This window comes from Falco biarmicus, chromosome 14, assembly GCF_023638135.1.
Source record: "Falco biarmicus isolate bFalBia1 chromosome 14, bFalBia1.pri, whole genome shotgun sequence".
In the NCBI taxonomy this organism is placed as follows: domain Eukaryota; kingdom Metazoa; phylum Chordata; class Aves; order Falconiformes; family Falconidae; genus Falco; species Falco biarmicus.
Genome location: NC_079301.1, coordinates 15,509,133 through 15,527,757, shown reverse-complemented (window position 1 = coordinate 15,527,757; position 18,625 = coordinate 15,509,133). Strand labels below are relative to the sequence as shown.

At 44.0% G+C, this 18,625-nt stretch overlaps 1 protein-coding gene across 2 annotated transcripts in view; it reads left to right on the top strand.

Annotated features, from left to right (window-relative positions):
• Positions 1-18,625, top strand: part of RNF128 (ring finger protein 128) — a 42,006-nt gene that overhangs the window by 19,486 nt on the left and 3,895 nt on the right. For both annotated transcript variants that reach the window (XM_056359523.1, XM_056359522.1), the window contains exons 2-5: positions 8,826-9,076; positions 15,235-15,306; positions 15,887-15,969; positions 18,511-18,607. In XM_056359523.1, the coding sequence (XP_056215498.1) occupies positions 8,826-9,076; positions 15,235-15,306; positions 15,887-15,969; positions 18,511-18,607 (503 nt within the window). The remainder of the gene's footprint in view (positions 1-8,825; positions 9,077-15,234; positions 15,307-15,886; positions 15,970-18,510; positions 18,608-18,625) is intronic.

The following is an 18,625-nucleotide window of genomic DNA, read 5'->3' as shown; positions in this document are numbered from 1 at the left end:
TGCTGAATTGCAAAAGGGTGAATTACAATCCGAGGTGACAGCCATGGCAGGAGAGGCTCGGTTGTGGAGGACCTACGGCCCTAAAACAACAACAGTGCTCGTGGGCCTCCAGTCTTGGATGTGCCAGGGAGCAAACGGCGCTCGGGCTCAGCGCTGTTCCCCACTGTATCGAATGTGACCTGTCATCTTTCTGCAGACAGATGCCTTCTGGCTTACACCATGCTGATTTAGGTCATTTTATCATTAGCTTTCTCAACCTTACTTGTTTCCAGCGAGCACTTAGCTGCTACCAGTATGTTGAGAGGTAGGGGTATGAGCTGTGAGCTCGATCTCAGTTGACGAGGGTGAGCAATGTCTTTACTAAATCAAAACTGCTGAAAGCTGTTGAGTGAATGCACCAAAGAGTTTTCATTAAGGAGCGTTGATCTCTGTTTCCCCAGAGGGTTTTAGGTGCTGTTTGCTAGATTGAAAGATGATCCTTGCCTCTTCTAAGTGCCACTGACCAAACAGCATGTGAAGAAGGCTGTCCGACAGATCTCATTCATCTCCGTGCCCTTAAGCATACAGTCTTGGCTGCTGTATTAAAGGACGATTTCATGTTCTAAATGTTCTAAGATTTAGGGCCTGGCAGCATTTACGTAAATCTTAAAGGCAAGGTGTGTGTAAGGGGGAAGGCTGGCAACTGTTAGTGTTAGAAGTTACTATTTGCCAATTGAATCCATTTAAATTAGAGTGCAGGTTGGTTTCCACCTCAGTTATCCCTTGGAGACCCATGGAAACGTCATGTAAAACTACATTTGGTCTTGATGTGGTCCTTTTAGACACCTAGCCTATTTGGTAAAAGTTTCTCTGCACTTCTTCAAGTGCAAATCTTCCTTGTCCACAGTAACTGTTGGGTGAGCCATCTGGAGGCTGACCTCACCGAAGAGTGTCCCAAGGCAAACAGGGGTGGTAGCTCCCAAGCAGAGTAGCCCCATCACTAAATGCGGTGTTGGTGAGGAGTGTATGGTGGTGTCTTTTTCCAGGCAGACTGCTGTGGGCATGAATTCTCCAAAAAAGGTATTCCTTTTGCAAAACACGACCACCACTTGGCAGTGGCTTTATCTTCTGGCCTCTCATCTGTCCTCACAGTGCTGAGGATCTTCCAAGGCTCGCTCTCATCTTTAAATTTCTCTCTAATGCTCCTCCTCTGCCTTTTTTTTTTTTTTTTTTTTTTTTTAATTTTCTTTATAAAGCTCTGGCTATTGCTTCCTACTCCTGAGTATTCCTGCCAATTTTTGCAACTTTTTCAAGTGTCTTGCTGTTGAATGTTTACCTCTGTATTTTGAAAGGCTTGTATGTTGAGGAGGAAGAGATCAGGCAGAGTGCCAGCTGCCAAGTAAAGCAAGCTGAAAGCAGATTTCATTAAGCTTAGGTGACAGTGTGCGCAAGAAGACAGTTCAATCAAAAAGATGGGGTCATAAGGGGCTGTTGCTTTAAATAACTGCACAGTAGCTTGGAAGGGAGCAATTCTTTTATCTTGGTGCCAGGGAATGTTTGGGGTGGAGAGCATGCAGAGCTGGAGAAGGGGGAGGGACAAGCCTACCTGCATGTCAGCTTATCCAGGCTTAAATGGCTCCTGGAACTAGGGGTTCAGTCATGCTTCCCTCTTGCAAAGGGGAGAGCTTATCGTATGGCAATAAAGGCCTGAGGATGATGTTTCCTCTGACAGTGTCTTCAGTGGAGGATGAGTGCTGGGATAGGTGCTGCTCTGTCAGATTTGCATTCCTGATAAGACTTGGTCTTGTGCATGTGGATAAGAGCAGTCATTAATTTTTTTTGTCAACACTGTGCTATGGATGAGAGCAGAGCTAGTGTGGAGGCGGCTGGTTTCGTAGTACTTCTCTGAGGCTGGGTATAGCCCTCGTGCCCGTGGTGTTCCATGGTGTCGAGACACAATGGCTTTTGTGTGTGGCGCTGGCCTTTCATCTTGGATGAATTACATCACGTCCGTAATACTGCCCCGGTCTGTGTACGCTGTGAGTTTATTTTCCCTTCTGCTGGAACAGCTAACAGCAAACTTGGACCAGCCTGTTTGATAACCCCCAGAAATCCCCTGTTTCGTACTATTTCAATACAGTGAGATCAGCAATAGTAAAGATCTTATGTCTTAGTTTTATTTTTAAACCTAGAAGATGGTATATCAAATATTCTTCTTATGTGCCTGAAGAGGCAGGTGTGCTAATCTGGTAGGAAATTGTTGGAGAGTCAACTGACAGTGTCGTTCATGCTAAAGTACAGGAGATGGCTTGATCTCCTAATGTCTTTTTGCTGATGTTGGGGGTTGGAGGCATGCCAGGGAAATACTACTAGCCCCTTTGACTAAGGCTGAAGGCACAGCTAGTGCTCATCTTCTGTGCTGCAAACACCATGTTACGGAGATAAAAGCAAAGATCCAGCCACTGTGTGACCAAGGTGAGGGTTTGTATTTCAGCTCCTCAAAGAGTCATCGGACAGCGATTCTGCTGTGGTTGAGAGCCTATCCTTTCCCTGAGAATTCAAACTCTGAAGTGTACTTTTTGCTGCTCTTTCTGTACGTGGAGCAATCAAACTCAAAAGTAATTTCTTCAGTTTTGCTTTTTCTGAGCTTGTGGTGGTCAACTGGGACTTTCTGTAGCTGTGGAAAGGGGGTGGTGATGGGTTATTGCTGTGGTACTTTGAACAGTTCTTGTGTGACTGCCTTCTCTGAAGACTTCTCCGCTAGATCATGCGAGGTCTTTAAAAATAAAATCCTTCATCCTGTAGTAGTTCTCTGGCAGATCTTACTCAGCTGTAGCAGAATGTCTGCACCCCTTAATCTGTTCATAATGGCATCCTTCATTTCTCAGTCATCTCAAAGCATTCAGAGAAAACAGTTCATTGGTTTTCTGTTGAACTGCTCTGTAATTCCTCTGCGAAACAAACAAACAAACAAAAAATGTGGTCTTTTTAAAAAATAAAAAATTCTTCGGTTATCTGGACTGGCTCTGCCACTGCAACATTAAACAACTTCAATCAGCTAGTCAAGGCGAGCCTGTCAGAAAACCCCTTGTACGCCAGGAAAGATAATGTTTAACTTTCAGACAGGATTACTGTGCTGTTCCCTTCCCCTTCCAGTGACTTCTGTGAAACTATTTCTCTTCAATATTAAAAAGCCACTTGAGTCCTAAGGAAAATTTAGTGTTGGTTGGATATGAGGTTAAAATACTGTTGAAACGGATTGCTGCTACCGCCGAGACAGGGGGCTGTTGGCAGGTATCCCAGTGTGAAGCCTTAGGCACACCGTGGGGTGAGCTGGGCTGGTCCCCGGGGTGGGGGTGGGGAAGCCACGGCTGTGCCACAGCAGATGCGTTGGTTGCACAAGGCGCTCTCTGGACAAAGTGAAATAATACTGGGAAGACGCTGGGCGCTAAATTTCATGCTGCTTAAAGAAGTTGTGAAACTGTGCTTTGAGAAAGGGGGGGTGCCTGAAACTGCAGCATCTGAAATGTTGGAGCTTGTGTGAGGCATGCTAGCTTTTCCCTTGGTCTGAAATAGCTTGCCTACTTACCTGTGCTTTATAGTCTTTCCTAAAAATACCTACGAAACTATTGCCTTCCTCAAATGTTTTCATCACACGATATTGTAGCTAGGTCCGCTCCCAAGGGGGAAAGGGTCCCATCACACTGTTTTGCAGCCTGTTCGTGGTAAATGGTGAGGGAGACATTGGAAGGGGTTGGCTTTTGCTATCTGAGAAAACAAAGATCTACAGAATTTACCCCAGGTTACAGAGGCCTTTAAACTGAAATGAAAGTCATTCGTGATGTGACTGAAGCTTAATCTGGTTGGTTTAATGCAAGCTTAAACAATGCCAAATGGTTCCAATGCCTGAAGGAGCTGAGAAACCAATTTTAAATGAGGCTGGAGGAGCTGACTTGGAGCTGGAGTTCTGGAGTTGCCTTCCATGACATGCAAAGCTGTCAAACAGCTGGAAGTTAATTATTCACTGCAAAAGGCTTTGCCAGGGCCTCACAAGAGTTGGAAGAACATACAGTGTTTGTCAGTGTCACCTCAGAGTATTGCACAGAGAAAATATTAAATATTTCTCTTAGATTGAATTAATGTTCTCTGTGGTGTTGGGTGGGGTATCAAAGTCACTAGTAGAGGAAGGGAAAGTGTGCAGAGATGGCAAGTTTCATAACTGAATTTATTTGCTTGAGTTTTGGAGGCACGTGATGTTTTCTGTTAGGTACTAGTATATTGGTCCTTAAAATGGGCCACAACAAAAAGTAGCGCACAATCATAAAGCTGGCGTTGTGGTTAGCAGTCTGAGCCCGTTCGGTTTTCTTTGTTACGAAGCTCAAGTGGTGAGTAAGAAATGTGGTATTACAATAAAGATTCCTTAAATTCAAATACTGAAAACTCAAAACTAAACTTGATTTCTGGCAGTTAATTAGCTGGGCAATTCAAATATGGCCTTCATCACTTGAAGGGGTTTCGCTACACAGAAGAGTTTGAAATTCCTGGAGGCGTGCTCTCTTTCCTCCCTTTTCCAGGTTGTGCTTAAGTTTTATTAAATGCACAGTGCAAACACCACATTAAGATTAACACGGGGCAAAGTCTTCTGTTTTCTAACATCTGGAAGGAAAGGCAAAGATTTGAAAGCGCAAGAGCAAAGTTTACTTACAAACTGCCTGGAGCTCTGAGGAGGAGCAGCGTGCAGGGAAGGGACCGTTGCCTCCTCCAGAGCTGGCTGCTGTGCCTGGAGTGGTTTCAACTTGTAGGAGCCTGCCCTGGACCGTCCAGGAGGCAGGATTTTACCCTGGCAAACACAGTGCTATAGCAGCACCCTGTGCTCCTTGGGGGAGGATTTGCTTACCAAAGCTGTCTCCGAAGGGATGGATGAAGCTCAGGCAGTGCCCTGTAACTCGTTCTGATGCGCTCAGGCACTGCCTGCAAGGCTGGAGATATGGGGCACCAGGGATAGGTTTTAATTATGGTTAAGGTAGCATTCAACTGTCATCCCAGGGGAGGGAATCTGCCGGTTGGGTTTACACGTACAGCTAGCCGCTGTGCTCTGGGGGGCCGATGGGGCCTTCCTGAGCTCCCCAGTGGCACGGACTTCAAGCCAAGCCCACAAGCGAGCTCCATGTCACCACTGCAGAGTCTCTTGTGGGCAGAACATTCCTTTAAGTCTGCATGCTGGGGCTGCAGTCCCTGGGCTTTTAAGTCTTAGTCTGCTGTATTGATTCCACCTGGAGTTCTAGTGTAGCTCCCTTCTGAAGCTGGTTTTTAGTTTTTATTTTTGTTTTTTTCTTTCTGTATTACAGAAGGGTTTTAACAGTAGTGAGTTGTGGGGGCTGGGCAGAAAGCCTTCAGTCATGTAGCCTCTAATCACTGCAAAACCTGGTGCATTCCTTAATCTCTGAATCTCCTTGACATTGTGAACTCCAGACCACCTGGAAGCTCTACCATAACTAACTGAAAGGGTGGACAACTTCATCAGGTCCCAACAGAGAAGTGAGAAAAGAATGCTCGTTACTGGGTATTAATAAGATCTAGGGAAAAGCAGTTCCCTTTTCATTAAATAAAACAAAAACAGTGTAACGCCCAGAGAAACCTGCCTGTACTCTTTCTAGAAGTTGTAATTGTACTTGTAATATGCCTGGGAAGGAGATGGTTCCTCTGAGGTGCTAGGACTTCTCATTCCTTCGCTGCTTGGGGAAGGAAGAAAAAAAAATTAGGTAAGTCTGAAAATCTCACTTCCTCTGGGAATCTGCTTGCAGCTTTGTTCATCCTGAACACACCAACAGTTCTTCTGAGCTGCTTCTGTGGGGAGAGGTTTTATGGTGGTAGCTGTGCAAGATACGGAGATCATGGAGGCATCAACACTGTGCTCTAGCATGGGTCTCCAGTGTAGGTGTTGCCTTGAGGTGTGCCATGGAGTCCCACCATACTTAGCAGTGGCACATAGGGACCTGCTTTTCTGGGACTTAATTGTATGCAATGGCTCAAATAGCTTAAGTTCTGGTTATCCTGTACATTGTGTATACCTAATCTGAATCGGGTAAACGATGTTTTGCCATAGCTTGTTTTGAAGCAGGGGATCTGGTTGGCCCCAAAATCTAATCCTTGTCTCAGTGTGCTTTGATGCATGAACAGCTTGTGATTTTTAGTTAAAACTTGACTGCTGTTGAGGCACTGATTATGTTTCATTGCAGTCTGCTAAATATTGTGGGGTGACTGTTCTCCAGGACCTACAACTTGCTTGGTTCAGAATAGATTTATGTGTAGCACTGGATTACAATAGTCCCCTTAATGAATATGAAAAAGCAGGTGTTCACGGTGCAAAAGTTAATGCTCCCCATTCTGTGCACCCCTGGCACCTTGCATTTTTCTCTCCTGAATTGCTAAATCTGTAACTTCCTGGTTATGGGGAGCAGAAGCGTGATGGGAGAACAACTGATGTCTGTGCAGTGCAGAGTTTAATATAGGTATTTATCTTGGTATAAATAGATGCAACTCCACGCTGCGTGTAAGTAAACCTGATACAGGAAGGTAAAACTGATCCCAGCCATGCACTCTCTTTGTGTGCCAAATGTACTTGTGTCCCAGCATTTCCCCTGCCCCAACAAACCATTTAAGTTCTTGCACTTCATCTGTGCCAGCACGTATCTGCAAAACAGCGTCCTTCAGATTTTGACCAGTGTGCTGCCTGATGATGCAAAACTCCACATCTACAGAGGCAGATTGTATTTGTCTATAGATTTGAATAACTTTCCCTCTCCGATTTCATCGGAGATGGGAAAGGAGAGAAGCTGGGAAATGTTTAACTAAACAGATCTTACTTCTGTTTAGCAATAAGCCCATTACTAGCTAAACAGGCAGCAGGTTAAGCTCACCTTCTAATGTCCCTTAAAAACTGTCACAGAAAGCTTTACCTGAATCACAGAAGCTGATGCCCAGGTGAGGAACTTGGGCTTCTGTGACGTTTTTGCCATGCACAACTAATTGACTTTCCTTTTGCTTTGCTGGAGTTTGGGGGGGGGGGGGGGGCTGGCAGTTTAGGGCAGCTGCTATGCTTGAGACACCTCAGCAGATGTCCCCCGAAATAGCTTGTTTCCATTAAGATGCTCAAGTGCTGTCAGGAGCCGCTGTCTACATTGGTGGTTTCATGGCCACAGTAATGTGTCTCAGTGCCTGTTGTGATGGGACCCGTCTAGCAGCTCGGGAAGTGGTGGTGGGGGTTGTCCTAGCTGGTTTCATTCTAGAAGCACAGCAGTAGTCCTAAACATGGATTCTGGGCTTTTATCTTAGCTCTTAACTCCTCTGAGCAAGTGAAGGAGGTCTGGTTTTCTGCCAGGTAAGGGTGATGTCCCCGTGACAAGTCCTGGGTGATAGTGCCAGAGTGTTGTCTAGTCCCTGTCCAAAAGGAGCTTCTGAAGTGACTAAACTTCTGTGCTACTGATGGCCAGTAACTAGGTGCAGTTTCTGGATTCCTTTCCCTGTTGTGGGCACAAGGTATTCGGTTAACTTCATGTGCTGTCAGGTTAGCTCGCTTGTAACTGCCTTTAGAAATTAACTGCTGGTCCGAAGAGTTTGCGTTACAAAATATTGAAGATGGATGCTGATATATGTCAGTGGGGGTTTGCCCCAGGGTGGGGCTGGGAGTAGTGTAGATGGGGATGGAGGTGATCGCTCCCACTTCTGCACTTGTTGCTCCAGTGTCAAAGCTACCGGCTGACCCCTTGCATGTGCTGAAAGCAGAGCTGAGATTGCGAGAGAAATCTCGGGGGGAAGGGGGGGAAATGTTAGGAAGACTTAAACATGCCACCTCATGTCATCCTGGTGAACCGATTAGCCTGAAACTTAAATGGAAGATTTTCTTCTTTAAGGGTAAAACTTGTTCGCAACTCATGGTTTAGTAGCTGAAGTGGGTTTGTAGGCTGATGGTGACATTTCATTGCCAGGAACGCCTACACTATGCCTTGTATTGCTCATAACTACAAGCTATACTTGATTAGTGAGACACGCAGAAGTGAATGGGAATAAGGCAGGACCCTTTCTCCCTTTTGTTTTTTGGCTTTTGTTTCTCTTAAGAGCCTCTCTGTTGCATTGGGACTGTCTGAAGTTCCTGCAAATAGTATCAAGTCTCTTCAAGCACTTGCTTGTCACTGAATGAAAGCAGCTTTGTTCTGGTCTGTGCTTGGTGACCAGAGTTGCTTGAAATTTCTTCCTACCATGTTCCTCTGGCTTGTCATAGTGTTCAACTGAGTGACTGAAATCCGTCATTAAAATCTGGTTGGAGTTTGCAATCTGCCACCAGCTGTTTAAAAGCCAAGCACATTTCCATATTTGCCTCCCTCTGAATTTGCATTAGAAGCCCACAACAACAGTCAACACTCGGACATTTCTCAGTTGCTTCTGAAGATACAGAAGCAAAGGCTGATCTGTGGCTTTGGCTGCTCAGTGTCTGGAGAAGTACGTAACAGTCCTGTCAAATACAGAAAAGAGGTGTTAAGTAGCAGTGGAGCAGGGAAGGGAGTAGATCCATTACAGGAAGGATGGCTAAAGCACCAGCTGTGTACCTGGCATCCCTGAGCTCCTGGAGATGCTGCAGTCCCTAGCGACCTTGCTCTGTATAGGGTTTATTTTGATCTTCATGTAGTTCAAAGGCATGTTAAAATGTAAATTGCTAAAATGCTGAGTCTAAAATAATGGCAATGTGTGTCCTGTATGGGAGTGAGGAGCGTTATGGAGAACATCTAAGACAATGACTTTTATATAACACCTGGGAACTGAGCGTGGATTACCCTTCTCCTTTGCAGGTGCTAAAAGCATCGTTGCAATTATGATTGGCAACCTGAAAGGCATGGAGATCTTACATCTGATTGAGAGTGGCATGAAAGTGACTATGGTTATTCAAGTGGGGAAGAAGCATGGTCCTTGGATGAACCAGTACGCCATCTTCTTCATCTCAGTGTCATTTTTCATTGTCACAGCAGCAGCAGCCATAGGCTACTTTATTTTACGTTCTGCTCGGAGATTCAGGATTGCGAGGGCCCAGTCCAGGACTCAGGTGAGTTTGTGTGTGCCATTACTGTTTTGTTTTTTTTTTATACCCCTGAGCCTCCATGCTATGGATTTTGAGGGCAAAACACTGATTGAGCACCAAAATTACTGAATGTATTCATTCCACAGGGTGGAGCTTGTTCTTTAAAAGCTAAGAGAGGTTATCTTTGAACATCGTAAAACTTTCCAAAGAAAAGCAAAAAGCAAACTCTGGAGAAGGCAACTGATCATGTTTAGCTAACTGTCTGCTACAAATTTCACTTCCTGAACTACAGTGCAGCCACAATGCTCCTGTATTGGAGGCGGTGAGAGAGCTGAACTGCTTTTAGCTGACCCTCGCACTTCCCACATGGCACTGCCAGTGTGCTAGCTGCAATGCGAGAGCGACTGCCAATGTGTCTGCAAAATGGTGCGGTACTTCGGTTGCTTTTCTGTAGACCACAAATTGGGAAGCTATTGCCTGTTGAAAGCTGCTTTCTGACTGAAAGCTTTCTGAGAATTACAATGATAGCCTCAAGTAGGAGTTGAAAAAAGCGCTGTTAAATTGTGTTCTTTTTAAACCCCAAGCTGGGAGTTGCTAATGAGTTAAGTTTCCAGGTAACTCGTCTACAGACATCAATAGCACTAGCATCTAGCTTAAGCTGGGCTCAGAGTATGTAAAATTATTTCTTCTTCAGGGGTTAGGTAGTTAAGGAGGTGAAAGACTTCTCTGCCCTTGCAGAAGACCTGCCCTGCTGATCTCTGCTGTCCCAGGGGTCTCAGGTCCCTTGAGCAAGATATTGCTGCAATAAGCTAATGAAGCTGGAAATTGGACACAGGTGTTGAAATTCAGGCCAGTTTAAGGCTTCTGCAACACTTTAGGACTGACCTCTTCAAAATGTTAACATGCAGATCCATCACTGTTCTTTGCAGGCAGAGAGACTATAGCAAGGGTGAATGACAGCAGTATTCCTGGAGTTCGATGCTGGTTTCATTTATTAACCAGAGTTCTGGCTGGGTTCTCCCGGTAACCACAGAACCTAACTTAGCTGAATTTGTGTTCTGAAATCCTGTCTAAGCTTAATCTTGTTGATAATGGTCAGCTGGCTACATCCTTACTGAGGCAAGACATCTGATGGTAAGATGAACTGTACCTGTGCTTCATTTAAGCTGTGTCTGCCTCAGCTTCTGGACTATGCCTTCGCTGAGTGCTTTGGGTTAGCCTGTTTGCGTATTCTGGTGTTATGCCATACCTGGAAGCGATGTGAGGATACAGTAGGGACTAGTTGGAAGAGCAGTATTGGGAATTGTCATCTGCCTGTGAGATGTAGCATTGCCAGCACTGGATGTCACAGGGAGTTGTCTCTGCAGCACCTTTCATGAGGGATGGCACGGAGCTCTGTAACTTGATGCTGTGCTCTTGCTCGCATCTACGGACAGAGGTGCACACTGTCTCCTGCTGATGAATTCTCTCTTCGTTCCCTGCCATTTGCTCCGAGAACTCTGTTTAATGCTGAACAAACCTAGGCAGGAAAACCTGGGTGTCCTAGAAGCAGGTCTGCAAAAGACACTTCATCAAATCACATGAAAATTTTTCCTCCTTTGAAGATATTTAACAGAGCAGCTGTGGAAGTCCAGCTCTATTCTGAGCTATTGAGCTTTCAACAACTTACAAATGTTATTAATGCCTTGGTGGTAGATGGTACTGGGAAAATCCAGTCTGCTTGGCTAGCCCCTTCACAAACTATTTCTGTCTCGGGCTCTGTGTGCACAAGGAATTCACTGTAGATTGAAAAATAACATTGATAAATGACATGCCAGTTCCACGTGACTTCAGACGAACTGAAATTAAGGGGCCTTATAAAGTGCTTTATAAAGTAAAAGAATAGAAGAAAGCTTCTCTGCTATCAGGGGGTAAAAATGTACTATTTTGTAAAAGTGAAATTCAAGATGATCCGGAACATGTTCAATTGTTTTTATACCGTGGCATCTAAAAACTGACTTCACAAAGATTAGATAAGCAAAGAATAACAGAAAGTTCTTGTTAATGAAGGTGAACTACTAAAAGGTGATGCTATTGCGGTCCCTGTTAGCCAGCTGATTGCATTTTCACTGCGTATCCAAAGTTTGACACGTTTAGCTGCTTTGGCACCATGAAATACTGAATATTAGCTGTACAACTTCCCAGTTTGCCGGGGGGAGGGGGGGGGGTCGGCTTTTCTGTCAGCATTCAGCCCTTTGGAATCTCAGGTTGCCTGGAGTTCAGTCTGTTATTTGGTGGAGTAATGGAGTGTGTTCTGCCTCCCTTATTGCACAGGTGTTGAAGGGTTTTACATACTTTTGGGAGGTGTCTTTAGGCAACAGTCAGTAGTTAAGTATCACAATTTTTTCCTCTTTTGGAAGTGAACTGCTGTTCTCACTGCATCCCTTTACACAGTGTTTCTACTCTTTAAAGTATCTGTCTGCTTTTTTGACCTTCCTTGTGGAATTATATTGCTATTGTGTGAGGGATCTTTGAAAGTGTCAGTCTACCACTTGAACCAAAACGTACACTTTTGAATTGCTCTGCAGAGTGCTGTGATGAGCTAATTGTTATATGATGATGCTCTGCAGCCTGTCTCTTGTATGTTTAGGTTTCTGAATATTTGGCTTGTCCTTGTGGATTGAGCCACAGGCCCAGGAGAGTTCTTGCCCTGGGCTGAAAAGGCCGGTGAAGCTGGAGTCCCATTTGCTTGTGACCATTTTCTAGATGTGTTGTCTCTTCTGCAAAGGCTTCTTGAAAACGAGAGCCTGGCTAGATAAGTGTTTCATTCATGTGTGGGACTAGTAGTGACCCCTGCTTGAATTGGATGGCCTCCAAGTATTACCATATTGGCAATATGTTTTTCCTTTTCTTTTGCCTTGAGAAAAATCTTCTGACTTCAGTGCTTTCTGAAGCAAACTCTTGTTTTATAGACAGTCAGGCTGTTGAGTACCTTTAAACTTTACTGTTTGCCAGTACAGTTTCTGTACTTCTTGGTATGACTTCTTGCTTCTGGATGGCTTGATCACACATAACCCAGGTTTTAAACGTTCTCTGCAAACTTTTCTCTGCAGCTGTCTCTTGCTCAGCTTGAGCAGGAATTGCATGCAAGCCAGTAACGTAGAACTGCACAAAGGGTTTCTTTAAAAGGTTGGCTGACTGTTGAGAAGTCAGTCATGTTGTCTTGTGGTCCAAGCAAAACCAAAAATTTAGTGGTACATCCGTCCTAACTATGAGTTTAAATAGAGTAGCTTTTTCCTCATGAGCTGGCCAGCTAAATTGTTTACAACCTGCTAGTTCTTATCTGAATGCTGATTTTCTTCTGGACTTGAAATTCAAGTCCCCACATCTGCAATCTCTTACTGCATCATATGGTCTGTGAGCAAGAAGGTGGGAAAACAAGGCAAGTGCGGTAGGTGACTTGCTACCTTTCTAGTCAGCAGAGTACTGGCAAATTCAGTTCCTCAATATATTAACCTTTCTTAATAATGCAGAATGGCCAGTGATGTTATCTGTGGCCTGGTTTCTAATTTAAGCTCAAGTCTTGACTTTCATTGATTTCATAAAGATTAGATGTTGCAGCTGAGAAATGACCTAATTAATGGCTTTGGAGGAGGTGAGTTGCTCAACTTTCCGCAATTCAAAACTGTTTTTGTGGCAGTAGCTACCTGTGTGGAAGGAATTCCTTAGCTTACAGGAGAAAAGCAGGAGCTCCTGACCTCCTTAGGGCTTGCTGGTCTATATCACCGTGGCTGTGCTTGCAGGGTACCAGAAAGGCGGCCTTATGCAGAAAGGGTTGGACACAAAATTGGCAGCGTTGGACTACGGAAGAGTGAGGACTAAGCAACAGCAAAGTAACTTTCCCAGTTAGGTACTTCTCTACTTCAACATGCTAGAGCCTGGAGAAAAGCCAGGACATGACCTATTTTGTAATTCTTTTTCTTTTTTTCCTGCCTGAACTTGCTGGGTTGGGGCTTTTAAACTTTTAATACCATTAACATTTAATGTTTGCTTGAAAAACTTGGCTTCATAAAATGCTTTGACATTCCAAGCTCGAGTATCCTGGATCTCCTGGTGTTGGCTATTCCGTAAAAAGCTTCCTCTTGCAACCTTTCTCCGTCTCCCCAGAGGGGTGTTCTGCTGTACTTATCACAATCAGTGTTAAAGGTGACTTTGCCATAGGTGCATTTCATGAACAGCAATTAAACTTGTGCTCAGGCAAAACTTAAAATATTGTTTCAGTAAATTATTAACAACACAGCCAGTTGGGTCCTGTCTAATATGCTTGACCTGACATTAGACGTGTAGACTAGATACTCTATGAGGGACTGCATTCCTAGAAGGTTTAGTTTTCAGTTAATAACAACTAGCGGTGACAGACAGTTCTGGCTGCGTATGAGAAGTACTAACACAGCTGCATTCATGCTCTCTTGATGTTACCATGTTTGCTGCTGAAACTTTTAGGGGCCTCAGTGTTTGCTGAGGTCAGCGTGTAGCTGCTTCTCCGTGGCTTCAGTCTGAAACATTGACAAGGGGAACGACATTCTGAAGTTAACCTTAAGTGACATACAGAAACATACATTGATGTCTTGAGCAGAACTTTGCAAGCTTCAAAGATCACTTGACTAATTCTTGTTCCTAAAAAATATACCTGAAAACTTGTTTGCATCCTTCACCTTTGGATTATATGTATCTCTTCCTTCATAACTGTTGATAGCTATCAACTATTGAAGTCCTAAAAGCAGGTACAGTGATGCTGTATCTTAGTACCCCAAAACAATTCCAGTATACAAAAAGGTCATTTTCTACCAAAACTGTTTGACAGGGTCCCAGCAGACCATAAAAATGAACTTGTTTGCCATTAATTGCTTCAGCACAGGGAATCTTAGGCAGACTTGAATTAAGAAACTCTGTGAGCATTGGTAGGCGTTAGCAATAGCCTTCCACCCACTTGTGCTACCAGCACTGCACCTTCATCCCAGAAAAGATTCTTGTAATGGAACTAAGATGCCTAAGGGGAAGTAATGCTGGAAAGCAAACAGTGTGAGGCTCCTGCACTGAGCAGCTGAACTGGGGAAGGGATTTTTTGGTTAGCTGCAAAACTTGAGTCAGTGTGTCACTAAGGTAAGATGTTGGGATGGCACTGCCAGAGCTGCCTGATATGCCTCGGTCCTGAGGCAGTAAGTGCACCAGGGAGGGAGAGAACAGTCCTATTATTCCTGCTGGTGGAACAGCACCAACCTGTGACCTTTAAGCAGAGATGTTGGCTCCTGTGCTAATTAAATGCTTTGCAGTGACAGCTGGACAGCAACAGTTGCCAGGCGAGCTGGGCTTCTGCTGTCTGCTCATCTTTGCCCTGCTATCCTGAGCAAATTATTGCATGAACGGGAATGCTTCCTCCTGTGCTTTCCTTAAAGCTGCCCTGTAATCCACCTCGGGCTAGTCATTTGATTTGTTTCACACTTTGTGTCACAGGGAGGAGGAGAAATAGCTCTAAGCTCCCCGCCCCGCCCCCCCCCCCCCCCCCCCCCCCCCCCCCCCCCCCCCGCATGTTACTTTGAACCCATATTGAGATAAAAATGCATTGTTCCACTTGACAGTGTCAGTTAGTGCTAGGAGGCTCCTGAGCTGTTTGCCCCCAGTGCTTTACAGAGCAGGCAGAGGACCAGTTCAGGGTGTGTTGGTGGTAGCTGAGCTGATTAGTAAAGAATCTCACCTTTCATCAGGATGTGAGTTTGTGGCAGTCAGTTTCATAATGTGAGTAGTTAAAAGTTATTGATTGCTGAATTCAATATTAGGTCTTCCGTATCAAGTCAATTTGAAGGCTTCTGTTGGTTTCAGTTAGCTCTAATCTGATCAAGGCATTATCTTACATCTTTTCAATGAAGAAACCGTTGAAATTCCTGTGCTTTGTGGAAAGGTTAGGTAAAAACAAAGCATATGCAAATGCCTTGGTGTGTCATCCAGAGTCAATAACCACATCAGTGTGTCCGGAAACTCTTGTCTCCTGTTGTCTCTAAATAGCATGGTCATGCTTACTTGGCTTGTTTTGATAACATCTGGGTTATAAAACCGGTGCCTGTTTGCGCTAGGCACCATGGTAAGTATTAGTAACCACCACCTGAGTGAAATGACTGTTTAACCAGGACTGCTTTCTGTTACAGCGACAACTAAAGGCCAGGGCTAAGATGGCCATTAGCCGGTTACAGCTGCGCACCGTGAAGGAAGGGGATGAGGTATGGCTGATCCTACAATCCCCCGAGTGCTATGGCACAGCCTTTGCACAGAACTCAGAGTGGTCCTTAGCACTGGAGCAGGATGCTGAAGCGTCTCTGGGCCCCTAACTGTCTGTTGCAGAGATGGTTCCTCTTTCAAAGCAGGTCCTTTCCCAGGGTGCAAGACTTTTAATTTGCACATTCTTATCAATCAGATTTATTTTTTTAGCTGCTTGATTGTAGTCTTGCTGAGGTGAGAGGTCCCAATTTGTCAGCAGGGATGCTTAAAGGTAAACTAGTATATCTAATCAGCTTCCCTGGCTGCTATTTTTGAAACTAAAACTGGAGGTGGCAGTTTTAAAACCTCTATAGGAGTGCCTCAAATAATCCAGTGATGGTTTGCAGCTGGATTTGTAAACCATGGAGTTAAATATTCACTGCTTCTGTCAGAGTGATCTTGACTATGAGTAATCCACATAATGTGTTTATATAAGTGTATAGGGGAGGTACCATAGATTACTTTAGCTAGACCCCCTCTGACTGTAGCTCAAACGAAGCTTTCAAAGACTGTTAACACTCTAAATTCATTGCACTGCTTTAGGAGACTGGTCCTGATGGAGGAAACTGTGCTGTGTGCCTTGACCCGTACAAGCCGAAAGAAGTAGTGCGTGTTCTGATTTGCAAGTAAGTTGTCTTCCAGACTGCCCCTTAATCTAAAATTTGGAAGCATGCCTCTTACTGGTTGTTCCTTCTGCTGCGTTAACAAACCTGATCAAACTTTAATCAAGGGGTTGCACAGCCAGAATTCTTGAATCTCTGTCAAACAGCGTTGTGAACAACAGGAACTGGGTAAATACACACTTGTCGTGTGCCCCGATGGCCTGTGTTCGTAACTGGCCCTGTGAGTGAATTGACAAGTGTAACTTGGCAGACCACAGTGCCACTCCAGGGGATGCCACGGCTTTTTAAAGATTTCTTCCTTTGCCTGGTGTGTAAGAATGTTACCTCTAAATTGCATGGGAAAACAGCGTCCATTTCTTGTCATTTAGTCTACTGGTTACCAAGAGGGTTGTGCACCTGCTAAACTTCCTAAACCATGCGAACTGTTATAGTTTCTTCTGTTGTATGCCTCACCTGAATTAGACCAAAATAGCGGTAGATAGCAGTTTATTTTTCTAGAGTTCTTTACTATCGCATCTCATTGCTGTGCTTCTGTGGAAGCCTGGTATTGTAGCACTAAGACTTCCATTTGATTGCTCCTAAAATGAGCAATAAAGCCTCTTCAGGGCTTAAGGAAACTTGGCATTTCCCCCTGTACTTGTGGAATGGAACTGCTCTGGCAAAGCTGCTAAAACCAGAGGGTTGCGATGTGAACCGCACGAGTTTTGTATGGGAAGAGGTTTTGTAACCCTTGGGGAGGCTTATAAAAAAGCACTTTTGAAAAATTTTGATGTAGAAAGATAAAAGTACCAAAATTGAAAAAATCTTTAAGTGCTGTTGTGTGCTGAGCAGTGTTATTTGTCAAACACTCAGATCTGAGCTGGGGTTACCTTTGTACCAGGTTCCAGTTTTCCAAAAGCTTTCTCTGCTCCCAAGCAGTAGGACTTCTAAGCAGGTCTGATATCATAACGTTGGCCTGTTAAGGTGTTATCAACAAACTTCCTTGATCTAATGCGTAATCGTTTAGGAAAACCCCAAACTGAATAAGCTTTTCAGGCACATGTTAATGATTATTCAGCTGTCTTGTCAGGTTTAGGCTCATGGGTAGCCCTGTTCAGCAGTGAAGTAAGTCCCATGAGTACCAGAAGCATTTAGACAGGCTCTAGATACTTTTGGCTCATAGGAGACCTGACTTCTCATTATTTTCCTATAAACCCTGCTAATCTTGACATGAATGTGCAATTATTGAATTAAGAGGGGAGTAATTTCTTTTGAATATGTTCTTTATACACAAATTTACTGCATTATGCTTTGCTCTGAGACTGCTTTTACATACGTTTGTGATGTTTCATTCCTTTTTGGCCCAAATGTAGCTGTAAGCGGCACTAGCTTAAGCCAACTGTGTTTACTTGATAATCTTCATCAGTGGTGATCTCTGCCAGTATAAACCATATTAAATTCTCTCTCACATGAGTTCTTAACTGATATTTACTGTGGGAATGTACTTGATGTTGTTGACGTCAACACTGAGACCCAACTTTTTGAAAGCATTTGACTGTATCCATGAAAGAAACAAACAATTGAATGCTTCTGTGAGTCACATCGTATCTGAGTACCTGGGGCGTGTGTATTTGCAGAAAGCATTCTTGCCCAGATAGTCAAACTGAAGGCATTTATAGTAGCAAAGGTACGTAAGACCAGTATTAAGTCCAAGTAAAAAACAAGTAAAACAGTCACGCATCAAGGAAGTTTCAAGTTGTACTCTAGATGTTAATGTTGGTGCAGCTGGAAGGAGGCGCTGGTTATGTGGGCTGAATTGGAGAATCCTGGTATCGTACTGGGGCGTAGGATACTGAGCACTGGAAGTTGATCTCTGCACTTGCTTCATAATAGAGTTCTGATTAATATTGAGCTGTGCCTGTCTGCCTTGCTATTTCTATTCAGACTGAAGGAACAGGCAGATTACAGGATTTGAAGTCATCCTCCTAAATCTGTGGCCTAATTCAGACCCATTGTGAAATTGAGTGTCTTGATAGAAGTGCAAATTTGCATCTGTAATGGCTGAACTATATTTGCTTTTTTGAGTACGCAGCCTGCAGAATACCCGCTTGGAATACACAGTGGCTGTATAGATAAAGTAAATGTGTGTGGGTATAGTTTATCTTGAGGACATAACTCTGAGGTTATTTTTCTATGCAGTTTTAACAGAAACAAGTGTTTAGTCATCTGGATCTGCACGACAGAAGTTAACCTTAAAGCTAAGGTTGAGATACTAATATTTGTATTAGTTAATCAGCTGGGAACGTATTGTACACAGATATTTTTTTTTAAAAAAAGCTTAAGACTGATGTAGGAAAGATGATAATACTGAATTCTAGCATAATAAGCATGAACCAGCTGCAGGTTGAGAGATCAACTATCCATAGCTTTCAGCTGAAACTTGTGGCAAAATAAGGTAATCCATTCTAGAATGAATAAATTCTCAGCGTTTATAAATGGGCTTTCATAACTGCCACATCATTTCCTGGTGTGAAACCTAACTTGTTGGCTACTTTCTTTCACCAGCCACCTCTTCCACAAGGACTGTATTGACCCCTGGCTTCTGGAACACAGGACATGCCCAATGTGCATATGTGACATACTCAAAGTTCTGGATATTGAGGTAAACCAGTAGTCTGTC